At 40.1% G+C, this 13,522-nt stretch overlaps 1 protein-coding gene across 1 annotated transcript in view; it reads left to right on the top strand.

Annotated features, from left to right (window-relative positions):
• LOC127419457 (complement factor I-like) overlaps positions 1-11,004 on the top strand; it is an 18,744-nt gene extending 7,740 nt beyond the window's left edge. Inside the window, exons 6-12 of the mRNA XM_051660846.1 lie at positions 1,683-1,790; positions 3,270-3,317; positions 4,296-4,435; positions 4,870-4,973; positions 6,893-7,173; positions 7,490-7,591; positions 10,555-11,004. Coding sequence (XP_051516806.1) covers positions 1,683-1,790; positions 3,270-3,317; positions 4,296-4,435; positions 4,870-4,973; positions 6,893-7,173; positions 7,490-7,591; positions 10,555-10,772 — 1,001 coding nt within the window. The 3' untranslated portion in view covers positions 10,773-11,004. The remainder of the gene's footprint in view (positions 1-1,682; positions 1,791-3,269; positions 3,318-4,295; positions 4,436-4,869; positions 4,974-6,892; positions 7,174-7,489; positions 7,592-10,554) is intronic.
• Positions 11,005-13,522: the final 2,518 nt, after the last annotated feature.

The following is a 13,522-nucleotide window of genomic DNA, read 5'->3' as shown; positions in this document are numbered from 1 at the left end:
TGTAAAATGAGCATTTAATTAATGTACTATGTATTTAATGATTTATTTAAATATTTCATTTTGAGTAATTTGGCCCTCCATAATCTACACAATATGGCTGAATAACATTTGTACAAATATGCTATATACAGATAAACAGTTGTGTGCAAGGGAATGTAATGTGCAGGAGAGGTAGGGTATGTTAAATAAATATGAGTAAAAATGTACATTAAGAATTGTGTTCTTAATTAGAATAATAATAATAATAATAAAAACTCATATAATTCCATGAAACAATATTTATGAATTGTCTTAAAACTGCAAAGAGTGCAATATCTGTGGCACTAGTGTCCCTTAACATAATTGCAAAAACAACTGTTATCAATCAGGTTTCCCTAACATTCCCCTCATCTGCCATTGGTCGCCAAACAGATAGTCCCGCCCCAAACTCGTGCCATTGGTTGAGTCACTGCTGCTGTGTCAGGCTGGATGAGACACTCACCACAGAGAAAAAAGGAGGAGGAGGGCGGGGCCGGGCCATGACTATGTACGCCCGGCCCCCAGTTGTGCTAATCAGCCAAGGAGAGGGATAAATGTAGCTGGATGTGGCAGTCTGAGAAAGAGAGAGCCACATGCAGCTGCCATGTGTGTGTTTGTGTTGTGTGTCTTTTTGTTTAAATTAAATATTATTTTGACTGTTCAGCCGGTTCCCGCCTCCTCCTTTCCCATTTTTAGCCTTGTTACAATCACCTTTAATAATAATAATTCAAATAATCAAAACATTTGAGAATAAATTTCAAGTTACAATATTATAAAACATTATTGTGATTAATGTGTACTTTTATTGGGAGGTCTGTGTATCTCATCAAGTAAAGATGCTGACTATCACACCTGGAGTCACGAGTTTGAATCCAGGGCGTGCTGAGTGACTCCAGCCAGGTCTCCTAAGCAACCAAATTGGCCCGGTTGCTAGGGAGGGTAGAGTCACATGGGGTAACCTCCTTGTGGTCGCTATAATGTGGTTCTCGCTCTCGGTGGGGCGCATGGTGATTTGTGCGTGGATGCCGCAGAGAATAGCGTGAAGTCTCCACACGTGCTACGTCTCCGCGGTAACGCACTCAACAAGCCACGTGATAAGATGCACAGATTGACGGTCTCAGATGCAGAGGCAACTGAGTTTCGTCCTCCACCACCTGGATTGAGGCGAGTCACTACGCCACCATGAGGACTTAGAGCGCATTGGGAATTGGGCATTCCAAATTGGGGAGAAAAGGGTAGAAAAACATTTTTGTACATTTATTTACAGATACCACATACCACAAATATAGAATACACCTACAAACAGGGGCGAAGATTCCGGGGGGGATGAGGGGGAGGTAACCCCCCCCCAGTAATCAAAACAAGCAAGTACAACCCCCCCATATTTATACCATGATCAATGGAAACATGGAAATGCTTCACCCTGTAACCCCCCAATGTCGATGAAAAATCTATGCCCTTGCCTACAAGAATGGAGCAACTTTGACAAATCACCTACAGATGCTTTTACTCAAAGCATTTTAGAGTGTGTTTAAAGTATGTACTTGATCAAGCGTGTTCTGTGGGGATCAAACCCATGTCTTTGGTGTCAGAAGCGTGGAGCATTTGAGCTACAGGAAGAGAGTCAATGATATTCCTGATTTTATTGTATCTGTTCTGTGAAGGTTGTCGTGGAAATTCGGCATTCCACTGTAAATCGGATGTGTGTATTCCGGCTCACAGTGTCCAGGACGGAATCAGGGATTGTCTGGGAGGAGAAGACGAACTAAAAGGTCAGTGAAACTCATCCGAGATCTCATGTGGCACTTGAGCACCTTTATATGTATAGTTTTTAACTCAAGTTTTCAGAGGTGTATAGTAACGAAATAACGAATACAAGTAAAGTTTTGTAATTTTTAAATATTTCTGTTGACTTTCACTTTTACTTCACTACATTTCAAAGAGAAAATGAATACTTTTACTCCGATACATTCAAAATTGGGGAGAAAAAGAGATAAAAATGTTTTTAAAAAAGAATACTTGATTATATAATCAAAATAACAAAATATGCATTGAAGTGGGGATAAAAAAATGGATGAATATTGTATATAATATAATCCTCCAGAGGAGGAACACGAAGGAATAATAAAAAACTATCGGCACAGATTAATCGGTAAAACCCATATATCGGTCTACCTCTAATCTGAACAATTCATTTTGTGAATCGATTCGCAAATCTGAACATCCTATAACATAAACTATGGCACCGCACAGCCACTCAACTAGGTTGATCAGCAGTAATCAGCTGTGACATTATTCATGCCATTTACTCGTACTTTTGACACTGAAGTACATTTAATATCAGTTACTATAATACTTTTACTACTTTTAAAAAAATAATAATTTATCCCCTTTTCTTCCAATTTGGAATGCCCAAATCCCACTACTTAGTAGGTCCTCGTGGTGACGTGGTGTCTCAGTTGCCTCCGTGTCTGAGACTGTCAATCCGTGCATCTTATCACGTGACTCGTTGTGCATGACACCGCGGAGACTCACAGCATGTGGAGGCTCATGCTACTCTCCACGATCCACACACAACTTACCACACGCCCCATTGAGAGCGAGAACCACTAATCACGACCACGAGGAGGTTACCCCATGTGACTCTACCCTCCCTAGCAACCAGGCCAATTTGGTTGCTTAGGAGTCCTGAATGGAGTCACTCAGCACGCCCTGGATTCAGACTCGTGAATCCAGGGGTGGTAGTCCGGAGTGGTGAATCGGGAGTGGTGGTGGCATAGTGGACTGAAGCACTGAACTGGTAAGCAAAAGGTTGTTGGTTCAATCCCCACAGTCACCACCATTGTGTCCTTGAGCAAGGCACTTAACTCCAGGTTGCTCCAGGGGGATTGTCCCTGTAATAAGTGCACTGTAAGTCGCTTTGGATAAAAGCGTCTGCCAAATGCATAAATGTAAATGTAGTCAGCGTCAATACTCACTGAGATACCCAGGCCACATACTTTTACTACTTTAACTTTTACTTGAGTCACTTTTACTTGAGTATGAAAATGATGTAGTTTCTACAACACAGCAAATGTTGCATAATGTGAAGCTGTCTTTGCACTGATGTCAGACTTACTATTCATTTGCTATGGTTTTGGTTTTTACTTGTAAACATACAGTATGTACAGGTTCCTTAGTATAACACAATAAAAGTTGTTTTTGTCACAGAATACTGTTACTGTTTATGTGTTTCTCTCTTTGTGTAACAGGAAAAATTAAAAAACCAACAAAGGAGTGGCATTCTGACCCGAAAGAAGGTAAGAACAAACTCCTGAATCAGCAGGTCCTAATTTAGTATGGGGGTCTGTTTATACGTAATCACTACATGCATCTCGAACGATCGGATTGCTGTCAGTTTGAGTTTTTGCACATTACAAATGCATATTAATCTGGTCTACTGTTCCTGCTCCGTGATGAAAATAGTGCCGAATTTTGCTGTACTTGATGGGGTCATAAACTAAAAAGAGAATCTGGCTAAGATTGCTTGAGTGATTGCAGTATGAAACTGTACTGTACTGCATTTATTTACTTTATTTTTGTCGTCCTTGGCCTTCCAAACGTCTGTATGTTGATGTTCTGTTTGGGCTGTGAAGTGTACGTACTGTATCTGTGGCCTGAACAATCATCTGTCTCAAATGTGTCTGGAAGGCATAATAATTCTATATAACTACGTCAGAACAGTCTGAAAGTCTGTACCAAAGAGGGTGGATGAAGCATGGAAGCTTTTCAATGGATCATTTGGGTCTTTCTTTAGGGATTTTGTCTGTAGAATAACAGTATGTTGGCTTTGTCAAGCCAATATAATAATAATATTTATTGCACGACTCTCTGGAATACTTGATTTTGATTGGTAAATGGTGCCATCTAGTGGTCGGATATCTCTGAGGAACAACCGCTCATCTGGGTATTGCAAATTTGTAAGCCATCTTTCCTGCTCCGCGGATCACTGTGTGATCTCTACAAGTAAGCTAATAAAATTATTTCAACTCCAATAAATGTATTTATTTATTTGGCGAGTAGTCTTGTAATAAGCTGGATAATGAGCAGTCATACAGTCATTTGCACAGAATAATTGATGCAAACCGAAGGTGGACTTCATCTGTTCAGCAACTTCTTTCTTTTCACATGATACAAAGAGTGTCTCCATAGGAATCAAACATTTCGGCTCATATGTTTAGTTTGAAATCATACAGCTGAATCAACATAACCTCTGACCTCCCCACGATGTGTTCCAGAGATCAGGAAGATTCGCACGTTTTTAGAGAGCCAGTTGGAATGTGGCATTCCCAACATGGACTATGTCTACAAGCCTGAGGAAAAGAGGCCTTCACATCAGCGCAGAAAACGATTAGTGGGAGGAGAAGAGGCTTTACCGGTCACAACAACACACAACTACACAATACAAACACACCACACTGTATAATCACATACCGGTAAAATAAATGAAATAAACACACAACCACTGTGAACGATGCTATACAAATGAACAGCATTATAAACAACACGGTTCATTACGAAAATGGAAACAAATATAAAAACTTAATACACAACACACAAATTTAAACAACATTAACACTATATAATTTAAGTGCCAATAGAAAAGATAGAACTGTGCTTAACAGCTGTAGCACAATCCATAACATATGTGATCACTGTAGATTTCAAATAAACTAAAAAGCAACACAAACACTACACATCTGATACAACCAACAGGCAAACGTTTGTTTCTTTAGCCTGAACAACAACATCTGGGCTATAACAGGAATGTTGTGTTTAGAGGATCTGTGTGTATGACCTTTGCCCCTGTAGACTCAAATCCAGTGGCAGGTGGCGATACAGGATGAAGGATCGATCCACTGCGGAGGGGCTTATCTGGGCGGCTGCTGGGTTTTGACCGCCGCCCACTGCGTTAGGTACAACCAATCAAACAACAGAATAATGGTCCATTATAATCTCTGTGGAATTACAAATGTTCTCGTTCTTAGACAGCAACATTCTTGGAACGTTCTATTTAGGTTCCATTTTTTATTAACCATAAACAAATGTTCCCAGAATGTTGCAGAGAGGATTTTTGACAACCTAGTACGAACTTACGCAGAACGTTCTCTAATGGTTATTTTTAGGTTTTAATTTAATAATCAATAAACTAACGTTCTCAGAACATTGCAGCTAAAACAGAACATTCCCCTAATGTTAGCATATGGTTCCCGTTTGGTTATTTTTTTAGGAACCAATTCCTAACATTCTTGGAATGTTCTATTTAGGTTCTGTTCATTATAGCCATAAACTAACATTCCCAGAACATTACAGGGACGTGTTTTTTTTTCTGACAACCTAATAAGAACTTATGCAGAATGTCCTTTAATGGTTATATTTTATTTGTATAACCATAAAGTAACGTTCCCAGAACATTGTAGGGATTTTTTTGTGTGACAACCCAGCAAAAACAGAACGTTCCCTTAATGTTAGTGTATGGTTCCCGTTTGGTTATTTTTTTAGAAACAGATTTCATTATATTCTTGTAATGTTCTGTGTAGGTTCTATTCATTATAGCCATAAATTAACATTCCCAGAACATTGCAGGGAAGTTTTTGTGTGACAACCCAGAAAACACTGAATGTTCCCCTAACGTTAGTGTATGATTCTCGTTTGGTTATTTTTTGGAAACCGATTCCTAACATTCCTGGAACATTCCAATTAAGTTCTATTTTTTTATAACCATAAACAAACGTTCCCAGAATGTAGCAGGGACGTGTTTTTTTTTTTTTTTTTTTTTGACAACCAAATAAGAACTTATGCAGAATGTTCTTTAATGGTTATATTTTATTTGTATAACCATAAACTAACGTTCCCAGAACATTGCAGGTAGGTTTTTGTGTGAGAACCCAGCAAACACTGAATGTTCCCCTAACGTTAGTGTATGGTTCCCGTTTGGTTATTTCTTTGGAAACAGATTTCATTATATTCTTGTAATGTTCTGTGTAGGTTCTATTCGTTATAGCCATAAACTAACGTTCCCAGAACATTGCAGGTAGGTTTTTGTGTGACAACCCAGCATAAACAGAACGTTCCCCTAATGTTAGCCTATGGTTCCCGTTTGGTCATTTTTAGGAAACCGATTCCTAACATTCCTGGAACGTTCTGATTAGGTTCTATTTTTTTTATAACCATAAACTAACGTTCCCAGAACGTAGCAGGGATGTGTTTTTTTCTGACAACCTAATTATAACTTATACAGAACGTTCTTTAATGATTATATTTTATTTGTATAACCATAATCTAACGTTCCCAGAACGCTGCAGGTAGGTTTTTGTGTGACAACCCAGCAAACACTGAATGTTCCCCTAACGTTAGCGCATGGTTCCCGTTTGGTTATTTTTTGGAAACCGATTCCTGGCATTCTTGGAATGTTCCGTTTAGGTTCTATTTTTTTATAACCATAAAGTAACGTTCCCAGAACATTGCAGGGACGTTTTTGTGTGACAATCCAGCAAAAACAGAACGTTCCCCTAACGTTAGCATATGGTTCCCATTTGTTATATATTTGGGAACAGATGTCTAACATTCTTGGAACATTCTATTTAGATTCTATTTCTTTTGATCCATAAACGAATGTTCCCAGAATGTTGCAGAGAGGTTATTTTTAGGTTTTATTTTCCATTCAAACTTTTCAATATTTTTCATAAACGTTGCAGAGAGGTTTTTGATAGACATGTCATTAAGCAGTACAGCATTGAATTAAAAATCAAAATGAAGAACATGCTGTATGGAATTTGAAGGCATTAGTCTGTTGTTGAAGTATATTGTAATTATATTGTGTGTTTGTGTTAAGGCCCAATCCAAAGTCGTTCCGAATCAAGATTTCTCTGTGGGAGAAACATCGCAGGCAGTCGACGACAGACAGCATTCCGGTGAAGAACATTATTATTCATCATGACTATAACTCTCAAACGTACGAGAACGATATCGCTCTGGTGCAGCTGGAGGAACTGAATCTCTCGGACCAGTGCATGCACGATAATCCCGCAGTACGCTCCGTTTGTGTGCCGTGGTCAATCCAACAGTTCCAACCCAATGACACCTGCACCATCTCCGGCTGGGGTCGCAACAAAGGTACGACTGAATACACACAACACTAGAGACAGATGTGTTTGATTGTTTGTGTGCGTGAAACCTGCTGAGAACATGTCCGGCTTATATTTCAGCTCAGAGTCAAAAGAAAGAAAGTGTTTCAAAGGCACTTAAAATGTGCTTAACTGTCATGGAACAGGTTTCATTTTCTGTTTACTCATGTCTTTTTTTATTATTATTTTAGGGTGAATTATGACTTGGACATGTTTTCTTGAGATTTACTGTTTATGTATGTTTCTCTGTTATCTTACAGTCTCTATATATTTGTTTGTTTGTTTGTTTGTTTGTTTGTTTGTAGAGGGGATGTCAGCAGCGATTCTAAAATGGGCAAATGTGTCGATTATTGCAGACTGCAAGAGTTTTTACAAGGATCGCTTCCATGAGGGAATGGAGTGTGCAGGTGTGTGTGTGAGTGTGTGTGTGTGTGTGTGTGTGTGTGTGTTGATGAGTCTGTGTGTGGACGTGTTGATGAGTGTGTTTGTTGATGAGTGTGTGTGGTGTGTGTGTGTGTGCATGTTGATGAGTGTGTGTGGTGTGTGTGTGTGTGTTTGTTGATGAGTGTGAGTGTGTGAGTGTATGTGTGTGTTGATGAGTGTGTGTGTGTGTGAGTGTGCTGATGAGTTTGTGTACTGATGAGTGTGTGAGTGTATGTGTGTGAGTGTATGTGTGTGTGTTGATGAGTGTGAGTGTGTGTGTGTGAGTGTGCTGATGAGTTTGTGCACTGATGAGTGTGTGAGTGTATGTGTGTGTTGATGAGTGTGTGTGTGTGTGAGTGTGTTGATGAGTGTGTTCGTTGATGAGTGTGTGTGGTGTGTGTGTGAGTGTATGTGTGTTTGTGTTTGAGTAAGTGTGTGTGTGTCTGTGTTATGTGTGTGTGAGTGTGTGTGTGTTTGTGTTGATGAGTGTGTGTGTGTGTGTGTGTGTGTGTGGTGTGTGTGGTGTGTGTGTGAGTGTGCTGATGAGTTTGTGTACTGATGAGTGTGTGAGTGTATGTGTGTGAGTGTATGTGTGTGTGTTGATGAGTGTGAGTGTGTGTGTGTGAGTGTGCTGATGAGTTTGTGTACTGATGAGTGTGTGAGTGTATGTGTGTGTTGATGAGTGTGTGTGTGTGTGTGTGTGTGTGTGAGTGTGTTGATGAGTGTGTTCGTTGATGAGTGTGTGTGGTGTGTGTGTGAGTGTATGTGTGTTTGTGTTTGAGTAAGTGTGTGTGTTTGTGTTGATGAGTGTGTTTGTTGATGAGTGTGTGTGTGTGTGTGTGTGGGCGTGTTGATGAGTGTGTGTGTGTGTGTGTGAGTGTGCTGATGAGTTTGTGTACTGATGAGTGTGTGAGTGTATGTGTGTTTGTGTTTGAGTAAGTGTGTGTGTTTGTGTTGATGAGTGTGTTTGTTGATGAGTGTGTGTGTGTGTGTGTGTGGGCGTGTTGATGAGTGTGAGTGTGGGTGTGTGAGTGTGCTGATGAGTTTGTGTACTGATGAGTGTGTGAGTGTATGTGTGTGTTGATGAGTGTGTGTGTGTGTGTGTGTGTGTGTGAGTGTGTTGATGAGTGTGTTCGTTGATGAGTGTGTGTGGTGTGTGTGTGAGTGTATGTGTGTTTGTGTTTGAGTAAGTGTGTGTGTTTGTGTTGATGAGTGTGTTTGTTGATGAGTGTGTGTGTGTGTGTGTGTGTGGGCGTGTTGATGAGTGTGTGTGTGTGTGTGTGTTGATGAGTGTGTGGTGTGTGGTGTGTGTGTGTGTGTGTGTGTGTGTTGATGAGTGTGTGTGTTGATGAGTCTGTGTGTGGGCGTGTTGATGAGTGTGTGTGTGTGTGTGTGTGTGTGTGTGTGTTGATGAGTGTGTGGTGTGTGTGTGTGTGTGGTGTGTGTGTGGTGTGTGGTGTGTGTGTGTGTGGGCGTGTTGATGAGTGTATGTGTGTGTGTGTGTTGACGAGTGTGTGTGTGTTGATGAGTGTGTGTGTGGTGTGTGTGAGTGTGTGTGTGGTGTGTGTGGTGTGTGTGTTGATGAGTGTGTGTGTTGTGTGTGGTGTTGACACACACACACACACATTGTTTTTTGTCAGTATTATTATTATTACTACATTGTTTACATTTTGATTTGTAAGTGATGATTAAACAATGCAATTTATTAACGTTAGCATTAAAAGTATAGCTACTTTGCTGCCGTGGTAAAACTGTAAAATTCATCTCATGTGTGACTCGCTCGGAAAATCACCACCAGGTGACACAAAGAAAGAGTTGTTTCTATTATTAACACTGTGAAAATGATAATTTAATATTCAAAACACCTCAGATCTTTTGCAAAATGAAACACTTCATTCAAAACTATACAATAATTTATAAAAACACAATACTGACACCGTATGGCACGCACATGATTCATACGATCTGATTCTGTTTGAACCAGTTACACACTGCTGTGCTCAATCTAAAACACTTCTAACATTTCTACTGTTGTAATGATATAGTCTGGGTTTGATGTTTTCAGAGATAGTGTTAGAGTACATGAATATATTGACCAAACACAACACACACTTATGTAAATGTTTCTCTCCACATTGTAAAATCAGTCAATACATCCAAGCATACCAAAGGTTGCATTTTGCACTGAAGATCAGAACAGAACATATTCTAAATAGAATATAGTACATGCAGTTAACACAGCAAAAACGCTAAGCACCATCTCTTCACCTGGATGGATCTCCTCAATGGGGTTAAGGAAGGGAGAGTGTGGTGGGGGGTATTGGAGTGGAAATTGTGGATGCTGATGAAACCAGTTTTGGACCAGAGCAGATCAGTGGAAAGATTCATTGTCCCAGATGATAATGCATCTCATCTGCTCTGCATCCATTTGGTCTTCTGCTGTGACGATGTTGTGTAGTCTGTCTAAAAATGTGAGTATGTAGGCCGGTGTCATAAGGACCCCATTCCACATGATTGCAGCACACGCTGTGATGTTACAATACCACCACGTTGGCACGGGACATTAAAATAGCTCTGTGGCCAATGATGTTTCTCCCTCTTCCTCTTCCTCTGACTGCAACGTTGCCTTCCATTTTTGTTGAAGACAGGTAAACTCACCTGTTGCCTTTTTATAGTGCTTACGCCTGATTGGTGGGTTTACATTTACGCACCTAAGTGTCTGTACACCTGACGGCCGTGTTTGATCAGTTATAGGTGTGGTATTTTGAAAGGTAGTGCCTTGAAATGGCAAAGAAGTGACATCATGTTAGATTTCTGTGTCTAATGTAGAGAAATGTGCTTACTGTTTTGCAAATAAGCATTTATTTAATGAACCGAACAGTAAAGTGTATTAAGTGACGGTTTATTTACCTGTCAAATAATGATGTCATTGGTTGTTCTCTGTCAGGTGACCTGGAGGGGAAGGTGGACTCGTGTCAAGGTGACTCCGGCGGGCCTCTGGTGTGTAAAGACGCCTCTGGTGTGTCGTATGTTTGGGGTTTAGTGAGCTGGGGCGATAAATGTGGCGAACCCAATCACCCTGGTGTTTACACTAAAGTGGTACATTATTTCGACTGGATCCGCTTTCATACGGGCTGGGCAGCCGTTACCAAATATAACCTGTAAAAATGATACCACAGGTAATCTCTCTCACCACTATAACTGGTGAACATTTACTGGTTTATGTTGCTCTCACACTCTGTAAGTGTTTTTGAAAATGTTTGGTTTTGTTGTAATTAAAGTGCTGATGAACTCATTTATGAGGCAATTTAAAAACTCGCTCTCATCTTGTTTTTGTTTTGTTTTTTGTCTGTGACTATGTGGCATGTCTGGGAAATAAAATCCGTCTTTGGCTAAATTTACGCTGTGGACATCTTTGTGGAAAAACCCGTTGTAGTGTGGATGCGAGGCGTAAACATCGAGAAATTAAACCATTTTCCAATAAAAACGTATTAGTGTGGGCGTGGCCTAAGAAACAGCCACAGCTGTTCGAAAGATGTGTCCAAGCCTGCGTTACATAATCGAAACAGTCACTTTAGAAATAGTAATTACTTTTTGGCCTTTTTTACAGTTATCCACCTTTTTCCTGAACGCTGAAGTGTTCTGCATACATCACGGAAGCATGTTTTCGTTTTCCTTTGTCTAGAGTTTTCAATTGCAGCGACTTTTTTTTTTAAGCAAAAAATGCCAAATAATAATAATAATAATACTAAAAAACGTGGCTTTATAGTGCTCTATAGTAGTTTTTACTAGGGGTCAACCGATAGTGGATTTTGCCGATACCGATAACTAAGGCGGTGGGAAAGACCGATAATCAATTAATCAGCCAATAGTTTTTAAAATCGATTTATAGAATGTCAAAAAAAAAAAGTCGTCAATTTATTTTATTAAATCTTTTTGATTTTCTCCCTTTTTCTGCCCAGTTTGGAATGCCCAATTCCCAATGCACTCTAAGTCCTCGTGGTGGCGTAGTGACTCAATCCGGGTGGCGGAGGACGAATCTCAGTTTCCTCCGTGTCTGAGACCGTCAATCCGCGCATCTTATCACGTTACCGCGGAGACGTAGCGTGTGTGGAAGCTTCACGCTATTCTCCGCGGCATCCACGCACAACTCACCACGCGCCCCACCGAGAGCGAGAACCACATTATAGCGACCACAAGGAGGTTACCCCATGTGACTCTACACTCCCTAGCAACCGGGCCAATTTGGTTGCTTAGGAGACCTGACTGGAGTCGCTCAGCACGCCCTGGATTTGAACTCGTGACTCCAGGTGTGGTAGTCAGCGTCAATACTTGCTGAGATACCCAGACCCCTTATAATTTCTTGTTATAATTGAATGTAAACTGACTGTAAGAGCTTTTGGATAGGTGCTATATAGTATATATATATATATATATATATATATATATATATATATATATATATATATAAAACTTATTATTACTATGATGGGCACAGACAAAGAGTCCTAAATAAATAAAATCCCAGATGCAGTTTATTGTTCAACCAAAATCCCCAAAATAACCAGAAAAAATGAAGATTTGTTGCATAACTCAGGACATTTTAAGTATAAATAAGACCAAAACACACCAAGGACTCTTATTTGACATAGATTTTTGCCGATAACAATAGTTCCAAAAAAGCAACTATCGGCACCGATTAATCGGTAGTTTTAACTTAGCTTCTTGTGGACACCAGAACCAGAAAACAGTCCAACTGCAATCAGAATCATAATGCCGTAATCTGCTGGTTTTGGCTAATCACCCATCTAAGAATACTGATATATTTCAATTGATCCAAGCTGTTAAATGAGACTCTTTGGACTTCTATAGCATTCATAATAAGACAGATAATATGTTCCTTTTACCAGGCAATGAACAAATCAATTAAAGCCCAAACTATAGTGCTCTGCACTTTCGAGTAGCTCTTGCATGTGTTCTTAAGTGACACTGGACATGAGAACATGCAGGGAACCATCACCTTAACGTCCTTCTCCAAGAAGTTAAACGCAGGGTTACACCACGTTCTGTTCAGGTAGTTGTGAGGAGAAGATCTCAGGGCCTGACAGATCAGGAGATCAGGAGTCATTGAGAGTCCAAAACAAAGATTATGTAAGAGGAATTCGTAATTTTTTTATATCCCCTTTTCTCCCAATTTGGAATGCCCAATTCCCACTACTTAGTAGGTCCTCGTGGTGGCGCGGTTACTCACCTCAATCCAGGTGGTGGAGGACAAGTCTCAGTTGCCTCCGCGTCTGAGACCGTCAATCCGCGCATCTTATCACGTGACTCGTTGTGCGTGACACCGCGGAGACTCACAGCATGTGGAGGCTCCACGATCCACACACAACTTACCACACGCCCCATTGAGAGCGAGAACCACTAATCGCGACCATGAGGAGGTTAGTAATATATTTCTGTAACACTTTCTTACATTTCATGCACCAGGCTTTTATTTTGAATCAAACTTTTATTTTGACGTAAAGTCTTTTCTGTTTTCTGTGTTTTTGACGGTAGCTTCACACTTCACACAGATGTTGGTTATAGTACCCAGTGTGATGCATGAAGCGCAGTATATATATGTATATAGTCTGCAGGTGCTGCGTGCTTCACAGTGAATGAGCACTCTCTTCTGTCATCTGCTACAACAAACAGTGTGCAATGCTCATAAAATTCACTTTGCAGCACACAGCACATGCAGACTGTATATTTATTTAATTAAATCACATCCATTGGCTGTTTAATAATCACACTAGGACATATCACTATTTTTATTTGATTCATTGTCCATTTCTGTGTAAAAGGAGAAACAGAACATGTGCTCGAATAAGCAAGTGAGCATTCTGTCTGTCAGACCGAATTGAGCTCGGTACTAC

Source organism: Myxocyprinus asiaticus, chromosome 28 (assembly GCF_019703515.2).
Source record: "Myxocyprinus asiaticus isolate MX2 ecotype Aquarium Trade chromosome 28, UBuf_Myxa_2, whole genome shotgun sequence".
Lineage (NCBI taxonomy): Eukaryota > Metazoa > Chordata > Actinopteri > Cypriniformes > Catostomidae > Myxocyprinus > Myxocyprinus asiaticus.
This window is presented reverse-complemented; position numbering and strand designations above follow the sequence as displayed.